Here is a 20,836-nt window from a genome sequence, read left to right on the forward strand (position 1 = left end):
TCTCAAGGTCCTAGTTCTCCTGGTAATGATATGAGCAGAATTGAAATGATGTTCGAGTAGATGATGAAGAGGAATGCGGATTCGGATGCATAGTTATCTTCTCACAACACCTCTATCCGAAACTTGGAGGTGCAATTAGGCCAAATCTCTCAGTTATTGAATACTCGCCCGCAAGGTGCTCTACCAAGTGATACGGTAGTGAACCCAAAAGGTGGGAACAATCATGTTATGGTGGTCACAACAAGAAATGGGATAGGCAGTGATGTGAATGCATCTAAGCAAAAGCAAGTCGTGGATGATGATGTTGAGTTGCAAGATGACGAATTCCCTTTGGTAGTTAAAGATGTGATTGATGAAAATGTGAACAATGAAGTGAGGATTGATATTGAAGAAGCCGAGGTGGAAACCCAAAATGATATGAACCCGTCTAGGGAACACATAATTGACATGCCGGAGCCGATTGTGCCAAAAGCCAAGGCTCTTTTTCCAAGACCACCCACACCTTATCCTCAAAGGCTCGCGAAGTAGAAGAATGATAATCAGTTTAAAAAGTTCATTGACATGATGAAGAGCTTATCTATTAATGTGCCTCTGGTGGAGGTACTTGAACAAATGTCGGGTTATACAAAATTCATGAAAGACTTGGTTACAAAGAAGCGTTCTATGGATTGTGAAACTATAAAGATAACTCACCAAGTTAGTGCTATAGTGCATTCAATGGCTCCGAAGCTTGAAGATCCCGGTGCTTTCACCATTCCTTGCACCATTGGGAGTGCAAATTTTGTCAAAGCTTTTTGTGACTTGGGAGCTAGTATCAGCTTGATGCCCTACTCGATTTTCAAAACTATGGGTATCGGGCAACCTAAGCCAATTTCAATGAGACTTCAAATAGCGGATCGATCGATGAAGCGACCTTTGGGCATTATTGATGATGTGCTTGTTCGGGTGGACAAATTCATATTGCCGGCCGACTTTATGATTTTGGATTTTGAAGTGGACTATGAGGTTTCTATTATCTTGTGTAGACCTTTCCTTGCAACGAGGAAGGCATTGGTTGATGTTGAAGCGGGTGAGCTCACTTTCCGAGTGGGAGATGACAAGGTCGTTTTCCACGTTTGCAAATCTATGAAGCAACCCAATAGCACCAAGGTGTGCTCCTTTGTATACCTTGTCACAGCTGTGATTGTGGATGATACCAGTGCTATGATCAACGTGGAGGATCCTCTTGAAACAATGCTCTTAAACATAGATGTCAATGAGGATTCAAGTAGAGTGGAGTGCGTGAATGCATTACATGGGATGGGCTCTTATTCTTATGAGCCTAGGAAATTGTCTTTGGATCTTGAAAACCGGAAAACTCCACCAACAAGGCCATCAATTGAGGAGCCACCAGTGTTGGAGTTGAAACCACTTCCTCCATACCTTAGGTATGAATTCTTAGGCTCGAATTCTACTTTACCAGTTATTATTTCTTCTTGCCTTACTAACAACATGCAGGTTGAGGCCACTTTGGCGGTTCTTCAAAAGTAGAAAAGGGCAATTGGATGGACTCTAGCTGACATTTGGGGAATAAGACCTACATTTTGCATGCGCAAAATTATCTTGGAGGATGATGCAAAGCCTTCCTTGGAGAATCAAAGAAGATTGAACGAGGCTATGCAAGAAGTGGTGAAGAAAGAGGTGATCAAATGGTTGGATGTCGGGGTTGTGTACCCCATTTCTGATAGCTCATGGACTTCTCCAATATATGGACAACAATGAACTTATTCCTAATCAGACAGTCACAGGTTGGAGGGTTTGCATGGACTACCGGAAGCTAAACAAGATGACCCTCAAGGACCATTTCCCATTGTCATTCCTTGACAAATGCTTGACCGTCTTGCGGGGCGTGCCTTTTATTGTTTTTTGGATGGGTACTTGGGGTATAATCAAATCTTAATTGCCTCGGAGGACCAAGAGAAGACCACCTTTACTTGTCCATATGGAACCTTCGCTTTCTCTCGGATGTCGTTCGGATTGTGTAATTCTCCGGCGATATTCCAAAGGTGCATGATGACTATTTTCACCGACATGGTGGAAGATATATTGGAGGTCTTCATGGATGATTTCAGTGTGGTTGGTGATTTCTTTGAAGAGTGTTTGGGTAATTTGGATAGAGTGTTGGCCCGGTGTGAAGACACAAACCTCGTACTCAATTGGGAAAAATGCCATTTCATGGTTGAAGATGGTATAGTGTTGGGTCACAAAATCTCAAATCATGGAATTGAAGTTGACAAAGCCAAGATAGAGGTAATTTCAAGGCTTCCTCCCCCTATTACTGTCAAAGGGGTGAGGAGTTTTCTTGGGCACGCTGGTTTTAACCAGAGTTTTATAAAAGATTTTTCAAAAGTGGTAAATCCGTTGCGCAAGTTGCTAGAAAAGGATGCAAAGTTTGTGTTCGATGAGGGGTGTATACAAGCATTCGAGCTTCTCAAGCTTAAGTTGACCACTACCCCGATCATTACCGCACCAAATTGGAGCTTGCTTTTCGAGCTCATGTGTGACGCAAGTGACATTGCGGTTGAGGCTATTTTGGGTCAAAGGGTTAACAAGATGTTTCATACGGTGTACTATACAAGCAAGACCTGAATGAGGCTCAAAGGAACTATATAGTCTCCGAGAAAGAGTTGTTGGCTATAGTGTTTGCAATGGAAAAGTTTCAACCATACCTTTTGGGGGCCAAAGTTATAGTGCACGCCGATCATGCCGCCCTTAGGTACTTGATGCCAAAGAAAGACTCCAAGGCAAGATTGATGAGATGGGTGCTACTACTCCAAGAGTTTGGTCTAGAAATTGTGGACCGGAAGGGTAGTGAGAATTAAGTGGCGGACCACTTGTCCCGTTTGGAGGAGGAGGGGAGGCTTGTGATGGCCTTGAGATCAATGATTCATTTCCCGATGAACAACTCCTTGCGGTGTCAATAAAGGATATGCCATTGTTTGCCGATGTTGCCAATTACTTTGTGACCGGAATAATCCCGTATGAGCTCTCTTCTAACCAAAAGAAGAAGCTCAAGTGGGATAGTTTGGATTTCTATTGGGAGGAGCCATACTTGTTCAAGATTTTCATGAATGATGTGATTTGTAGATGTGTCCCGGAGGAAGAACAATTGAGTATCTTAGAGGGGGGGTGAAAACCGCTTCGAAAGTTCTTAGTTGTGGATTCTATTGGCTCACCTTGTTCAAAGATGCGGCGATTTGGTGAAGAGTTGTGATGAGTGCCAAAGAACGGGCGGAATTTCTAAACGGGATGAGATGCCTCTCAATACCATTCTTGAAGTGGATATATTTGATGTTTGGGGCATCGATTTTATGGGTTCATTTGTTAGTTCTTGTGGGAATACTTACATTCTCATGGCGGTTGACTATGTCTCAAAATGGGTTGAAGTCGTGGCTTTGCCTAACAATGAAGCCCGAAGTGTTGTTGCATTTCTTAAAAAGAGCATCTTCACAAGGGTTGGCACTCCTCGTGCGATTATTAGAGATGGAGGGTCTTACTTTTGCAATAAAGCTTTCGACACATTGCTTTCCAAGTATGGTGTCAATCATAAGGTTTTTACCCCCAATCATCCTCAAGCTAGTGGTCAAGTGGATGTCTCCAACAGGAAAATTAAGAGCATCTTGTCAAAGACTGTCAATGCCAATAGGACCGATTGGTCGAAAAAGTTGGATGACGCTTTATGGACTTATCGGACGGCTTACGAAACTCCAATTGGTATGTCTCCATATCGGTTGGTGTTTGGGAAAGCTTGCCATCTTCCATTGAGTTAGAGCACAAGGCCATGTGGGCTTTGAGGAAGTTGAATTTGGAATGGGATGTTGCGGCAAATCTTCGTGTTGAACAACTCAATGAGCTCGATGAGTTTAGATTCCATGCCTACTCCAGTTCATCCTTGTATAAGGACAAAATGAAATACTTTCACGACAAATATGCTCGGGGTAAGGAGTTCAAGGTTGGAGATATGGTTCTCTTTTTCAATTCCCGGTTACATCTGTTTTCGGGTAAGCTAAAGTCAAAGTGGAGTGGGTTATTTGAAGTTGTGTTCGCGACCCCATTTGGTGCTCTTGATCTAAGGAACAAAAATGGTGAAGTTTTCAGAGTTAATGGGCACGGGGTCTAGCATTACCTTGGGAAGTTTGATGACAGCCACGTGGTGGTGCTTCTTCATCTAAAGAGATGTGATGGTAACATGCGTCGTGCCGCGACGTTAAATCATGCGCTTCTTGGGAGGCAACTCATGTCTTTTTCTTCTTGTTTTCCTTGATTTTCTTTGTAGTTTAGGTTTGATTTTTGGGACTAATTGGTTGTGAGATGTTGCAGGGATTGTGTTGATATAATGCAAAATATGATGAACAAATTGAACAGTCTCTGAAGTTGCCAGTGCGGCCGCATTGCACTTTGTGCGGTCCGCAATGGTATGAACCAAGTGAGGAACTCTCTGAAGTTTGCCACCACGGCCGCATTCCATTTAGTGCGGACCGCGGTGGACCTCCGCGGTCTATTTTGTGCGGATCGCGGAGGTTGCCTTCTCAAACTTCTTCTAAACAAACCCAGTGCGGTCTGCGGTCCGTTTTGTGCAGCCGCGCTGGTAGGTAAGACTGGGTCCCACATGTTTTTCCATAAATAGACCATAGGGGTCACCGGTTACCCTTTTCAAAAAATTGATTCTCAGAGACCTAAAAATTACTGTTCATCTTTCCTCTTCTTCGTACTAGGTTGTTTGCATTGTGTTTCTTCACTTCTTCTCAATATCTGGTAACAATTCAACCATTTCTTGTTATTTTAATTATTTAATTTCATTTTATATTAATTGTGTAGTCTTCTCCCCCTTGTAATTTTAGTTTAACTGTTATGTTTTGTGTGCCTGAGGAGTATTATTAACTGGGTATATTGAGTAGGGACAAAGTTAGGTGAAAACTTGAACAAAAAGGCAAAACCCATGAACCCTAACTCAGTGCCTTGACTAAGCACCATCTGCGAACCGCGTTCCCTTTTGTGTGGTACGCGATGCTCTGATGCGGTCCGTGATACCACTTTGTGTGGACCGCGGTGCTTATGTTCTGAAAGATTGACTTGTTGCTGAGCGCGGCCGCACTACATTTTATGCAGTCCGCGCTGTCCCACCGCGGCCGCAATGCTACATTGTGCGGGCCGCGATGGTTAGATTCAGAGAAGTGTATTTTTAGACCTTGCCTCAATGCAGACCGTGGTTCCTTTTATGTGGTCCGCGGTGCCCCCAGTGCGGCCGCACTCCTTTTTGTGCGGTCCGCCGCGCACTGTGTTTGTAACATTTTCTGCAACTTTTGGGCTTCTATTCTGCAATTCATTTTCCACAACTGATTCACTGCCTGTGCTGATACTAACAAAGCTAGATATTTGTGCTTATAGACAATGGTCAAACAAAGAGGTAGAGGCGCAAAACAACCAGGCCGAGGTGATTCCTCCCGGGGAGGCAAGGGCAAGAATATGATCCGATGCACTCCCCAAGTGAGATAAAGTATTAAAAGGATGCGAAAAGCAATTAAAGCTGCTGATAGAGCTTGTGACCAGTCGGGAAGTGAGTACATACCTTCCCAGGATATTTCCTCTGATTTTGTGCCTGAATATGTCCCTGATTGGCCCGGGAGAATGAGATTGACTGTTGATACTCCTCTACCCACACCCACTGCCCAAGCAGTAGATCATGTCTCTACTGAGTCGTCTGAGGGATTAGCAGACGGCAGTGGCGAATACTCCACCTCCCCCATAGCTTTAGTATTCGGGGAGAGTGCAGGCAGAGGTGATGAGGAGGTATTTGAGGGGGGTGAACCTCAAATTGGGGGGATTGCCCGAACTAGGAAACCAGAACTTTGGGAGGATAGGTTTGTCAGCCAGGTAGCGTACCACAAATTCAGGGAGTGGTGGGCGGTGAGGAAGTTGATTCTTTAGAGGAGATTCATTGACAGAGACCTTCTACCCCTACATCCTAATGTGCATAGACAGTTTCGAGCTCGAGTGGGTTGGGAGCACGTTATAGATGATTGTGTGAAGGCGAATGAGCACATGGTCAAAGAGTTTTATAGCAATATGGTCCACATCTTGAAGGGAACCAAAGTGACCAAGGTGCGAAATAAAAATGTGGTGTTTACCGGGAAGGCACTGAATGAGTACCTAGGCTTCAATGAAGAAGATGAGTCCCTTTACAATGAAAAGTTAGCAATGAGCGAGAAGGTTCGTCTGTGGTTAGCTTCATACTTGGCAATCCCGGGTACTGTTCTAGAGTGGCTGACAGCAGGGGCCAAAATCCTTCGAAGGACCCTTAACTTTGAGGTTAGGGGGTGGTTGACTTTTGTATGCAGCTGGCTTGATCCCACTAAACATGATCAGACTCTTCCACTTGCCCGGGCTGTTCTACTTGCATCAATTATGGCGGGATACCCTATCAACATGGGGAATGTGATGTCCCGCGTCATTTCTTCAGTGGGGGTTGAGCATGACCGGAACTACCCTTTTCCCAGCACCTTCACTATGTATTTCCGGGACCTGGAGGTGGAGAAGAGACCTTTTGACATCAAGGTCAAACCCGTGGCTCCATTTTCGTGGTATAGTTTGAAGGGGTCAGATAAGCCCAAGGACAAGAGTTACAAGCTGCCTGCTTCTGCCCCAACTGGCCAGTCTGAAGAGTCGGTTGCGGTAGAGCCCTCCACAGAGACTATCTCCACTGAGCCTGCCTCCACAGTCGCTGACATGCCTCCCAGACCTTCTACTGCTGCTGGCCCCTCTACTTCAGCTGGCCCGGGGATTCCATCTTACCGGTCCCATCCTATCACTGCCCACCAGCTGAGCCAGACACTTCATAGATTGAACAACTGGATGGCGACTGCTTATTCCAAGTTGTCTACATTGACCTCCACCATTGCGGCTCAGTCGACACCACAACCAGTGCAGGTGCCCCAGTCTATCGAGGATTCCCTTAAGGAGATTCTTGCCAACTTGCAGAAGATCCTCACTACTTAGGAGACATTGGCCGAGGCAGTTGCTTCATATAGCAAAGCTCTCAAGGAGCTTGCTAAGGAGCATAAGATGTTGCTCAAGACACGGGCCTCCAAGGAGTCCGTGAAGGCGCTGAGGGCGGATGTTGACAAGTTGAAGGCAGACAAGCTGCCTTTAGATCTATTATTCGAGGACCCAGTGCCAGTAGCTGAGCCACAACAGGAGCAAACACAAAGGCCTCCAAAGAAGAAGAGGAAGCTCCCTAGTACAGATGAGGCCATCATCTAGTTGGCGGACCCACTGGAGGCCTCCTCCAGTCAGCCACAGGATGTACATGTTATACAGCCTGTCCAGGTCCAGGCCTCAATCCCAGCAGCTAAGCAGTAGGATACCGGGAACCAGTCTGAGGTTCCCGCGCATACAGAGGACCCGGGGACCACTGATAATCCTATGCAGACGGACACGGCTTTGGGAGTCCTAATATCCTTTCCTTATACTTTTTGGTGCTTATTTATTTAGTTGGCATTGGGGACAATGCCAACTTTTATTTGAGGGGGTGCGCCCTACATTTTATCCTTGGATGACTGTATATATATTGATTCAGTTTATGCCTTTTTGATTTTCTATTGGTCTATATATAACTTTGCATTTAGTTACTTTTATCGCACTTTTTATCTTTCCATTGGTCTGTATATAAAGTTTACATTATTGTATATATTCATTCCCTGTTGTATATTCAATTCCCCTATTGTATATATTCTTTCTATTTCCGCAAATTTTTTCGTTTTTAGCTCTTAATTATATTCATAGCTTTTTGTTTCGTTTTTGGCGCTTTCAATAAGCCTTTGGTTTTCTTAATGACACGGTTCTTTCCAAAGGTGGAGTATTATGTGAATCGGGTGGCTATTCCCGATGATGGATGGTGTGACAACCTTCTTAAGGGTTTGAGTCCGTTTTTGTTTTTATTTTTGGTAGCTTGTAGTTAAGGGTACCTCAAGCAAAGCTTCACTTTGGCCTAACACATTTGCCTTTGATCCCATGGTCAAAGACAAGTTGTTGTATTTAGGATGGTGAAAGTCGTGACCTTGAGACTCTTGTGTTGACCAAACAATCATCATGTGGTCTTTCGGGACTATTGTGTGCTCAATCATGTCTAAGGTTGTTGTGGGCCCCCGACTCTATGTCTTTAGAAATCCTTGAGCTTGTGTGGTGAGAAATCAAATTGTGAGTCCAAGTCTCGAGCCAATGGTCTTGAACTTGCCCTGAATGTCTGTTGAGGCGAAATCTTGAGCGAAATTTGACTTGAGAAGTGATTATAGGCTCTCCTTGATCCAAATGATGTTGAACAATTCCATAGCCTACCAATGATATAATCCCTAGTTAACCCTTTTGAGCCTTAAACCTTTTTCTTCCAAGAACCAATGCTATAAGCCTATACTCGTTCGAAAATATACCCGATCTTTCCTTGAGCAATGGAAAAAGTCTAAGTTTGGGGGGAGAGACGAGAAAGGGAACAAAGTGGTAAAAGGTGCAAAAGTGAAGAAAAGGAAGGCAATGAAAAGAAAAGAAAAGAAAAAGACAAAAAGAAAGCCCAATGTGAAAAAAAATAAAAAAGGATTCAAGAAAAGCAAAAGAGAAAAAGGTGCTGAAAAAGTTGAAAAAGGAGAAACGTTTTGAATTGCATAAGAAAGAGCGACAATGTGTCTCTCTAACCCCTTAGAAAGAAGTGAGATACTCAAAGAGTCAAGAGAATTGTGCCAAATGAATAAAAGAAGTGCTTAAGGGAAGATGGAACCCATTTAGACCAAAACATTCCCTACCCTAAACCAAAAGCCTTCACATTGACTCCACAAAAGACCTATATGATCTTGAGTTGAATGGCTCTTGTATTAGTGAATACTTACATGAGGGGCAAGCATATGGTACTTAGAGCCGGACTTGTGACCTTTCCTTGAGAGAGACGAGTAAATTCCCAATAACCTCGGTTTGTGTGCTAATACTCTAAAAAGGTGAGGTTTGCTTAGGGAGAGTTGAGGATATGTGAGTTTGGGCTCCACAATGACCAAAGTAATTGAGGGAGTTCTTTTATTGATGAGTCAACTCTTGATGCTCTTGTGTCATACTTGATCCATGGTTTTTCAAAGTTTAAATGTTGTTAATGATTCATTTGTATTGAGGGCAATTGTTAGTCCCAATTGATGCTTGTTGAGGTTACTTTAGGATAGCTGGAAATACTTGGATTTTCCCTTAAGGGGTGGGTCTTATTTTGTTTACTTGAGGACAAGCAAAGGCTTAAGTTTGGGGGAGTTGATAACTAGAGAATTTAACGTGTTTCATGCTCATTCTTGCTTATGCTTTGATTATAAATTGTTACAAAATAGTCCCAAAAGACTCATAAGTTGTGCTTGATTGCAGGTTTGATCGACAAAGTGACGAAATGTCAAAGATCAACTCAAAAGGAGTGAAACCTGCTCAAGTATCAAAGACAAAGTAAACTGAGGGCAAACAAGCCTAGTGCGGACCGCACAAAGTCGAATGCAGCCGCACTAGGTGATTGAGAGAGATGGCAAAACCAGGCTTCAGACAACGCGGTCGCAGTACACATTGCACGGTCCGCGGTAAAGGTTCCACGGCCGCACTACCTTTTTGTGCGATCCGCGGAAGAGAGATTTAGAGAGATGGAAAATGCCAAAGTTCAAGCGATGCGGTCTGTGGTCATGATTGTGCGTCAGCTGCCTCCGCGGCCGCGGTCCATTTTATGCGTATTTTTGTCCAGTTTTTCCACCCTAGTATAAATAGAACATTTTACCATTTTTAGGTCGCCAACTATTTTTCTGAACAGGGTTGCGCTCGTGAGAAGACCATCTGTAGCCATTTTGGGCATTTTTACTTAGTTTTTATCATTGAATCTTTGTATTTACTTTAGCTTTTAATTAATATGTCTTGTTCTTCATCTATTTCTCTATTTTCTTCTTCAATCATGAGGGGTTGTGAGTTCGAGTCTCCCCAAGAGCAAGGTGGGAAGTTCTTGGAGGGAAGGATGCCGGGGGTCTATTTGGAAACAGTCTCTCTACCCTAGGGTAGGGGTAAGGTCTGCGTACACACTACCCTCCCCAGACCCCACTAAGTGGAATTATACTGGGTTATTGTTGTTGTTGTTGTCTTCTTCAACCATGAGTAGCTAAACCCATTAGCTAGGGTTGTGGCTCAACCCTAGTGTGGATAATTGATGGGTGATGTCAGCTAAGGTTAGATTGACTATGGGTGTTTGCTATTTGGGATAATTTTATGGTTTAATCTATGAATTGGTGGTTGCAAACACTAGTTTGTGCTAAGTTGACTTGTCTCTTCTTGAGAAAGAAAGCCCAAGTCTCCAAAATTTACCCAACAAGGAATTGGGATGGAATCAATAGAAATGATAGTCCCAATTAAAGGGTTAAACCTCGAGAGAGTAATTACCCGACTTGAACCCTAGTTGCTTGAGCTAATTTGCCTACCCATTCGGTCTCGATAGAGTCAATTAGGCAAAATCACTCTCTCTACCGAGAGGTGTGAGAGTGGGTAAAATTGTACAACGGTTATAGCATTTTTCTCCAAACATGTCAATCGAACCTTAGAAGCATTTACCCGTCAATTAGCCACCTAGGTGAAAGTCACTACCCTAGTGCCTTTTTACCCATTAGATACAACTCTAGCAATTTTCTAATTAGCATAATTTAGTTCTAATTAGTAGTCGATAATATTAGTTTGTTAAAGGAAAAATCAAAAGATGTTTAGAAGTGACATTTGGAACAATTACACGACTCTAGTCTAGATAGATACTCAACAGTCAACTCCCTTCCTAGCTCCCTGAGGAATTCGATCCCGACCCTCATATCGGGTAAAAGCTATTGCGACCCTCTCTTCCTACTTTGTAGTAGTGCAGAGTTGGCTGCGATCAACCCATATATGTATACAAGCATATCGTATCAAAATCAAAAGCAGCTCCGGATCAAGTGGAGCACGCCAACTGTTGCTGATCAAGGATCCTAAGAAGGGGGACCGTCAGCTTGCCTACCTTCACTTGTGGGCATGAAACACAGGCCCCGGGAAATAGGGCGCCAGTACGAATAATGTACTGAGTATGTAAGGCATAAAAATTAGTACATAAACGACATAGATGAAACACGCAATAAAGAAATCCACCTGTAAGTCTGAATAAGTTTGTAAATTCTGCAACATTTATAGTGCCATGCACATGCATATAAATGTCGTGTCATGCATAGGTATAGGTGTACATAACATCATCAAGCCTCTGAGGGCATCCCATCATATCGTCCCGGCCACTGTGGGCAACAACATCAATATATACCAACTGATCAGGTGGTGGCGCGTATATAACACTGTAACCTTTTTCCCATATCCTATATACATACATACATATATATACACACACATATATATATATATATATACACACACACACACACACACACACACATATATATATATATATACATACATACACACATATAAATACGTGTATATAATGACATCTGATCATGGGTCAATGTACATGTATAAATGAATGAAATGAATGAAAATATGTTAATAATCTCGATATTCCTTTCAAATAAACTATATCAACTGTGTATTATTCTGAGACCCATGAACAGAAAATATAATAATATGTGGAATCTTGAACAGAGAGACCCTTAGTATTTCTATGAATAGAGTCGTTTATGAAAATTGTGTGTTTGCTTGTTTCTTCTGTATAATTTGGATCATGTTAAAGAAAGAAGGGATTGCCTTAACATACCTGGAGTAGGGAAAAATCCGTATAATATTCTTGGAAAAGATTGCACCGTACTCCTTTAGAACCGCAAAATTTTACGTTGCTACGGTTCTAACAATTCTCGTTGGAATTGTTTGGTTGCAAGAATTTCGTTGAAATCTTTGTAGGAAAATTCTAGCGCATGGTAGTGTCCTTGTACTCAAAATATGAGAATGAAATGTTTTTGTACTTTAACCCATTACTTTTACAAGTAAAATATTAGGAATGATGTGTTTTCTTATTAACACATTACTTGACATTACTTGCCACCTAGACAAAATGACTAAGAGTCATTTGGTTAAGAATTGGCTTGCTTCTACGTGGGGGTGGGGTGAGGATTTTAAATTTTTATCTACTAATTTTTTAATTAAGTAATATCCCGCTACCCAATAATGAACTAATTGCCCACAAAATTAAGAATTATCTCAAATTACTTAAAATTCTACTTATTTTTAATATACTTTATACACCATACTATCATGGTCATATGGTCCCTTGTATGGTACTAGTCTATAAATATCGAGTATTATAGCTCGGATCGTATTTTATCCCCAAATCGGCAACCTTCCACGAAACTTATTTTCTTTAATTCATATACCATTTATCCTTCATGGCACTTATTTATCGCTTGTTATAAATAGTATAAATACGTTAACCTCAAGATAACCTCATCCCCACGTCTACGTTGATTAACTGAAGACGAAATTTTAACGTACGAAAACGCGAAATGTAACATCCTTCCCCCCTTAGAAATATTCGTCCTCGAATGTTCAACTCCTCGGGATATATATAAATTTGGCAGAGTCGCCTTTGTAACAATATTACTACCTATTCTTCAGGTAGAAACTTAATAATTTAACGCCACATAGGACCACCATCATCAATAACGACAATGGCCTCACACGACCAATGACAATAACTAATACAAGAATCCATACACGTACCTTAAGGTTGTGGTGTCTCAGTCGGACCCTTCTTTAGAGGAGAAAATAAGTAGGGATATCTAGAATTCATGTCTTCCTCAGTCTCCTAAGTTATTGCTTTCACCTTGTTGTTTCTCCAAAGTACTTTCACTGAAGCTATGTCTTTAGTTCTCAATCTCTGAACCTGTCTGTCTAATATAGCAATGGGAGTTTCTTCATATGATAGTTGCTCTGCGACCTGAACATTGTCAACTGACATGATTCTGGAAGGATCTCTGATACACTTACGTAGCATAGACACAGGAAAGATTGGATCTACAGACTCCAAGTCCGGAGGCAAGTCTAACTCATATGCTACCTGGCCTACCTTGCCTGTAATCCTATATGGTCTAATGTACCGAGGGCTAAATTTTCCTTTCTTTTTGAACCTCGTAACACCTTTCATCGGTGATACCTTTAGGAATACCTAGTCGTCAACCTAAAACTCCAAGTCTCACCATCGATTATCTGCATAAGACTTCTGACGGTTTTGAGCTGCTAATAACCTTTCCTGTATAAGCTTAATTTTCTCTATTGCCTATTGTACCAATTCTGGTCGTACTAGCATAGTTTCCCTAACATCAAACCAACCTATAGGCAACCTACACTTCTGTCCACAAAGAGCTTCGTATGGAGCCATCTTAATACTAGAATGGTAGCTATTATTATATGTGAACTCAATAAGCGGCAGATGATCATCCCAGCTACTTTTGAAATCTATCACACAAGCTCGTAACATATCCTCAAGTGTTTGAATAGTATGCTTAGCCTGTTCATCTGTCTGGGGATGAAATGTTGTAATAAGACTTACCTAAGTCCCCAAACCTTTTTTGGAAAGACCTCCATAATTAGCTGTAAATTGAGCTCCTCTATCCAAGATAATAGATATAAGGATACCATGCAGTCATATTATCTCTTTAATATAAAGTCTTGCATAATTCTCTACAGAATATGTAGTCCTAACAGGTAGAAAATGGGCTGATTTTGTAAGCCTATCAACAATCACCCATATAGAATCGAACTTACGTTGGGTATGAGGTAAGCCTACGATGACATTCATATTGTTCCAATTTCCAAGTCGGAATCTCCATAGCCTGCAATAATCTACCGGGCACTGAGCAACAAACTCCGTTATATCCCTTTTCATTCCGTCCCACCAATATAATTTCCTTATATTATGATATATCTTTGTTTCACTTGGATGGATAGAATAACAAGAATAATGAGTTTCTCCCATAACTTGCCTACGCAGCCCTACAACATTAGGGGCACATAATCATCCTCGATATCTCAGGACCCCATCTTCTGTGATCTCAATGGTGTCTTCTCCTTCTGAGGGGTGGTATCCCTATAATGAACTAACACCGGATATTCGTACTGGCATTCCTTCAAATAAAGAGGATGTTGTTGTATCCTGAATAGTAATTCCAATATCACCTAAGTCCAGTAACCGAACTCCAACACTAGCTAGCTGATGAATCTCATGGGCTACCCCTCTTATCTAGCTGTAAATATGACAGGCTACCCATAGATCTACGGCTGAGGGCGTCGGCTACCATGTCCGCCTTCCCCGAATGGTATAAAATATCAACATCATAATCTTTATGTAGCTCCAACCATTACCTTTGAAGTAAACTCAATTCCTTTTGTCTGAAGATATACTGGAGGCTCTTATGATCCGTATAGATATCAATATGAATGCCATACAAGTGGTTCCTCCACATCTTTAACGCATGAATCACTGCGGCTAACTCTAAATTGTGTGTCGGGTAATTCTTCCCGTACTTTCTTAGTTGTCTAGAAGTATAAGCTACAACCTTACCATGCTGTATCAGTACACAACCCAATCTAATGCCCGAACTGTCACAATAGATAACATAATCATCGGTTCATTTTGGAAGCGTTAGAATCAATGCTGAACGTCTATCCTTCAATACCTGGAAACTCCGTTCGCAAGCACCGGTTCACTGAAACGTAGCTCCCTTTTGAGTCAACTTACATGGGTATTCTAATCTTTTACAATTCATAAAATTCCTCCTTTCGAAGGCCCAAACGCCATCCTTTATATATCACAATTACGCCCTTATTCCACTACTAGGGCAACATTCCATCTCTTCTAAATGCTACTGGTCTTAGGCTCCTTTGAGTTCATTCATGCTATACTGAGATTTCTATAACTTAGAGAAACCATCACCTCTCTTATTTTCAAGGGCTTAATCCCAAGGACTTATCCATTCTCGTTGCCTTCTCACTCACCTTTTCTTATTCTTACTCATGTCTTCCTAAAACCTTGTCGCTCTATCTTACATTAGCTTGCGACCTATACCTGTCTATTTATAGTTATTCACAAACTTCTTTCAACTTTCTTGAACCATAGATTTCCTTATGTTATTCTGGAACATCAAGCGAGACATTACATACCACCTTTTTCAAATGTGCTAAAAGAGAAGAAAAATCTTTACAAGTTTCCTGTAATAACCTGCCAAACGGAGAAAGCTATGAATCTCTGTTGGTGTCGTGGGTTTAGGTCAACTCTTTACTTCCTCAATCTTTTGTGTATTAACCCAATATTTCACCTAAAATAATATGCACAATGAAAGCTATAGAATTCAACCAGAATTCACATTTACAGATTTTTGCATACAACTTCCCTTTTTGTAGAACTTTGAGCACAATATGATCTGTGTGCTCAGTCTCTGAATGAGAATACACCAATATTGTCACGCCCCAAAACCGAGAAGTGTGACCGGTGCTCAACCGAGTAAACACGACTGAGCAAGCCTGTTAGATTTCATTCTACCCAAAGTCATCCTTGAATAAAGAGGAGATATACTCCATTATTCAAACTCTGAAAATATTTCATTAACAACTTTCACTTTGGTTCCATTAGCAGTTTCACCATAATATCCAAAATATGACAATTTTTATAGATATGAAGGAAGACATATTTGCCATATACCAATATTTCCAATTTAATTCCTGGTACCAAACACCACTCACAATCTGTCTACGGAACCTCTAAGTAAAACTGAAGATTAATATGGAAATGCCGGCAACAAGGTTCCAGCTATACCTCAAAATACAGTGTACGTGATAAACAGATGAAACAGGACCCCAAAACAGAGTGGGGTTCACCAAGTCAGCTGAAAGGATGATGCGACACTAGCTGCGACTAACACTGCCTACTATAGAAACACCTACATCCATTTAAAGACATAGCACCGCCGGCAAAAGGGACGTTAGTGCCATCTAATAGCACTAGTATGTATAACTAAACACCATATAATTAGAAAGAATTTTCATACAAGAATAAAGAGGAAATCATAAAGAGAACAAAGTTTTAAATAAGCACCATGTCAACAATATAAGGAGGTCACATGATTTTCACATAGTTTCTGAAATTTTAGATTGGAGCATCCCACACTGTTGCATCATTATTCACTTTGCCACGCTTCTTTGAGTGGAGTCCGATCACGGCCCGATCGGCTAAGCTGTATCCCAGAGATGTTACCATTATTTCATTCACACTTTCCAGTTTCAATCATCAATACATTACCACCATGTGTATATATCATGGCGCCCGATCACGGCCCGATCGGCTAAGCCGCCTACCCGAGACGTTACCATTTTCTATTATTCATCTCATTTCACATATCAGTTTATAGGCACTTGGGGCCACAATTATCACATCATACTTGGAACTAGGCCATATTTCATAGTTTAAACTCTTTTCCTCCACATCTCTCATCAATATCAATTTCAACATCAAGCCGTTCAACCCAAGATGTCAAGTACACGTGAGAGGAATCATGAATCATGGGCATATACAATATTTCAGAAATCATACACCTCAAATTTATTAGCAATGGAACTTTAAACATAACGAATTCTTCCAAAAGGGAGGGAACACACCAAACAACAATAGAAACACACATCAAAGGTCTAAACAAGCAATTACACCAATTATTCTTGAATTATTCTTTTCCAATCATGACAATATATAATTTCAACATCGAAGTATGTAACCACTTGGATCATATTTAATGTACTTATAAGGTAAAACATTATCTCGAACAGCCCCTTATGGGCACAAATTGTGTACAAAGCCTTTAGGGCACTTTATCATTGAAGTCATTTATGGAAATCAGAGTCAAGACTCATTTCATAATCTGTTTCATGTTTTCTCATGGCATAGGCATCACCAGGTACAATTATAATTCAAGTTCTCGGCACCTTGGCCACACTCTATTTCCCAAATTTATTTGATTACTTCAAATATCTCTATACACATAGGATTTCACATAGTTGGCACAATATATGCAGCTCAAATCTCAATTTAAGGTCTTAGCATATCAATACATGATTCATATTCCTTGCACCCTTTTTAAGTTATCAAGAATAACACATTGATCATATTGGAATGTATCTTTCACAAATATAAGGTTACAATACCAATTCATGTAAAATAATAATTGATGCAACAATTCAACTTTAATCTTACCATATTCACACAAACATCGATGAACCTCGATTTCTAAAAGACGGGGTTTTAGCCATACATACCTGAAATTTGCCCCTTAATGATACTACAATGATCCAATACACTTAACAAACTTCAATCTACAATAAAACATTCAATAGGGATAATATTAGTAATAAATTCCATAACTTATGCCATTTAGGCATATTATCAAATGCCTTGTAGGCCATTTAGGTATAGATCTATACCTAAATGGCATATTATGTCATTTAGGTATAGATCTTTACACCTAATATCTATAGTATTGGTTCATCCAACTATCACCATTAACCAATAATTTATTCCACCATCATTCCTAACCAATCTATAACTTTCAACAACATATGTATGACCATCCATTCACACCCAACCAACAAATCTTATCAAATAATCACCTTTCAATCTCTACCATAATTATGCATTTATATTGGGAACTTATGGCTTCCAATCACCACACCAAGAATTCAAATACTTAATTTATACTAATATTCTCATAACATAACCATATATGTAAGTCTAAGGGTGTAGGATTTACCTTTTGGAAGAAATCTTGCAAACCGTCCTTTGAGTTCTTGAAGGAATTTCTTGACTATCTATGTGTTTCATGAGTAGATTTCATCAATACTAGTGTAGGAATGATGAAATTTTACACCAAGTTAATGGAGATTACTTACCTTGAAGATGAGAGGGGTTGGAGGTCTTGAGAGAGTGGAGGAAGACCCTAAGAGTCGTCCAAAAGTAATGGGAGAAAATGAATCCCGAAATTGTGTTTATAAGCCTAGATTTCGGATGCTGCCTTGGATGCTTCGCATCCCCACTTCACTCCTCTCAGGAGCTCGGATGCTGACCCGGATGCTTTGGAAGCACTTCACTGCCAGCTCCTCTTTTTGGATGCTGCCTCGGATGCTTCGCATCCAAATGTCAAACAGTTTGAAGCGTTAGAAACTAGACTCAAAGGCATTTCATTTGATAGGTTGTGCATCATTTAAAACCTTATATATCTGTAGATATTCTCGTCCAAATTGGGGTCTTGTGCGTACTCATTTGGAATTTTAGTCTATCATGTAATTTTCCAACTTGGCTTAGACTTATACGCTTATTAACATATCTAATTGATATCCATTATATGATGAACATTATATCATGAATCCTTATTTGCACACAAAATAAAATAATTAGCCTACCTTGGCACCACGAAATCTTAAATTACTTAGCAAAATTTTCCGAGGCTTTACATTCTCCCCCGCTTAGGATCATTTATCCTCGAATGATAGTTGGAGTCAATCCGCAAATACTTAGTATAACTTATCTCCTTTCTCACATATCCTTAACTCCCAAATTTTGACTAACTCCCAAATTGTTTTCAGAAATTTCGACAGAATTTCCCTTGCAATTGGGCCTATCCACCTGTCAGAGAATCCCAGAAACACACCTCAATAACATATATGTGATCGAAGACGCAACAGAACATAAAACAACACCAATCGTAGCCCCATAATGAACATATAATTTGAAAGGAATTCCTTTACATTAGCTGAACAAGTGATACAAAATTTATGTGAAACAACTTCATAGAACTATTTCATTGCTATTCAAACAAACGGGGGTACTTCCTTTTCATTTCTTCTTCAGTTTCCCAAGTGGCTTCCTCAATTTGCTGGTTTTTCCATAACACTTTCACGGAGGCAATTCTTTTATTTCTTAACTTTCGGACTTGCCTATCAAGGATGACAACTGGAATTTCTTCATATGATAATTCTTCATTACCCTCAATAGTCTCAACTGGCACAATACCGGACGGGTTTCCCACTACCTTCTTTAATATAGACACATGGAATACTGGGTGTACCAATGATATCTCGGATGGTAACTCGAACTTGTACGCCACTTGACCGATCCTTTGAATGATTCTATATGGTCCCACATACCTCGGATTCAATTTCCCTTTCTTTACAAAACCGCATAACACCTTTCACGGGGGAAACTTTTAGGAATACCCAATCATCTTCTTTGAACTCTAAATCTCTGCGACGAACGTCTGAATAAGGCTTTTGGAGACTTTGAGAAGTTTTTCAACCGCTCCTTAATGACCTTAACCTTCTCCATAGCCTGATACACAAGGTCTTGACCCATCAATTTAGCTTCTCCAACCTCGTACCACCAATGGAAGATCTACATCTCCTACCATATAATGCTTCGAATGGTGCCATCTGAATACTAGCATGAAAGTTGTTATTATAAACAAATTCTATGAGGGGTAAATGGTCACCCAACTACCTTTGAAATCAAGAACACAAGCATGCAACATATCCTCAAGTGTCTGAATGGTTCGCTCTGCTTTCCCATCAGTTTGTAGATGGAAGGTTGTACTAAGATTTACTTGAGTACCCAAACCTTGCTGAAATTTCTTCCAAAAGTTTGCCATGAATTGAGCCCCTCAATCTGAAATGATTGAGATTGGAGTGCCAGGCAACCTGGCTATTTCTTTGATATAAAGTTGAGCATATTGTTCCATTGTGTCAGTAGATTTGACTGGCAAGAAGCATGTTGATTTCGTGAGTCGATCCACGGTTACCCAAATTGAGTCAAACTTGTGCGTAGTGTGCGGTAATCCTACCAAAAAATCCATATTGATCATTTCCCATTTCAACATTGGAATTTCTATGCTTTTTAACATTCCTCTAGGCCTTTGATGTTCAGCCTTCACTTGTTGATAGTTCGAACATTTTGCCACAAAGTCTGCCACATACCTTTTCATGTTATTCCACCAATAAACTTCTTTGAGATCATGATACAATTTTTGTAGAACTTGGGTGTACGGAATACCTAGAAGTGTGAGCTTCTGCCAAAATCCTTTCCCAAAGACTATCAATATCTGGAACACATAAGCGCACTTGGCATCGTAGGGTATCATTATTAATTCCAAAAGAAAAAGTTGTGGTCCTGGGTTTATGAATTCCCTCCTTCAGCTGTACCAACAATGGATCGTTGTATTGCTTCTCTTTCATTTCTTCCACAAGTGACGATTCAACCCTATTTTGCATAATTTCCCCACCTTCACTAGAGTTCGCAAGACAAACTCCCAAAGTAGCCAACTAGTGAACCTCTCTGGCCAGCGGCCTTTGATATGCCTCCAAGTGAGCCAAACTATCCATAGATTTCCAGCTAAGAGCATTTGCCATGATGTTGGGCTTTTCCCGGGTGTTATTGAATATCGAGGTCGTGGTCTTTGAGTAACTCAGCCATCTTCTCTACCTCAGACTCAACTCCTTTTGTTTGAAAATTTTTTTGAAGTCTCTTGTGGTCCATAAATACATCCACGTGGACCCTATACAAATAATGTCGCCGAATCCTTAGTGCAAACACCACTGCCGCAAGCTCTAAGTCATGTGCTGCATAGTTCTTTCCATGATTCTTGAGTTGCCTAGAGGCATAAACTATTACCTTAAAATGTTGCATCATTAGTGGACCATCTATGTCACATTTCTCTTACATATGACCTTATAGTAATTGAGTTCTTCAAAAATTTCC

The 20,836-nt window shown here is 40.7% G+C and overlaps 2 protein-coding genes across 2 annotated transcripts; one reads left to right on the forward strand and one right to left on the reverse strand.

The window, feature by feature from the left end:
* The first annotated feature begins 717 nt into the window (after window positions 1-717).
* LOC138887710 (uncharacterized) lies at window positions 718-1,863 on the forward strand. Its single transcript, XM_070169488.1, has 2 exons — window positions 718-1,267; window positions 1,778-1,863. The coding sequence occupies exons 1-2, from the start codon at window positions 718-720 to the stop codon at window positions 1,861-1,863; spliced, it is 636 nt and encodes a 211-aa protein (XP_070025589.1).
* Window positions 1,864-18,893: 17,030 nt separating this feature from the next.
* On the reverse strand, window positions 18,894-19,730 carry LOC138887711 (uncharacterized). Its single transcript, XM_070169489.1, has 3 exons — window positions 19,583-19,730; window positions 19,234-19,343; window positions 18,894-19,118 (listed from the first exon to the last, which is right to left on the reverse strand). The coding sequence occupies exons 1-3, from the start codon at window positions 19,728-19,730 to the stop codon at window positions 18,894-18,896; spliced, it is 483 nt and encodes a 160-aa protein (XP_070025590.1).
* Window positions 19,731-20,836: the final 1,106 nt, after the last annotated feature.

This window comes from Nicotiana sylvestris, chromosome 3, assembly GCF_000393655.2.
Source record: "Nicotiana sylvestris chromosome 3, ASM39365v2, whole genome shotgun sequence".
NCBI classification, from domain to species: Eukaryota; Viridiplantae; Streptophyta; class Magnoliopsida; order Solanales; family Solanaceae; genus Nicotiana; species Nicotiana sylvestris.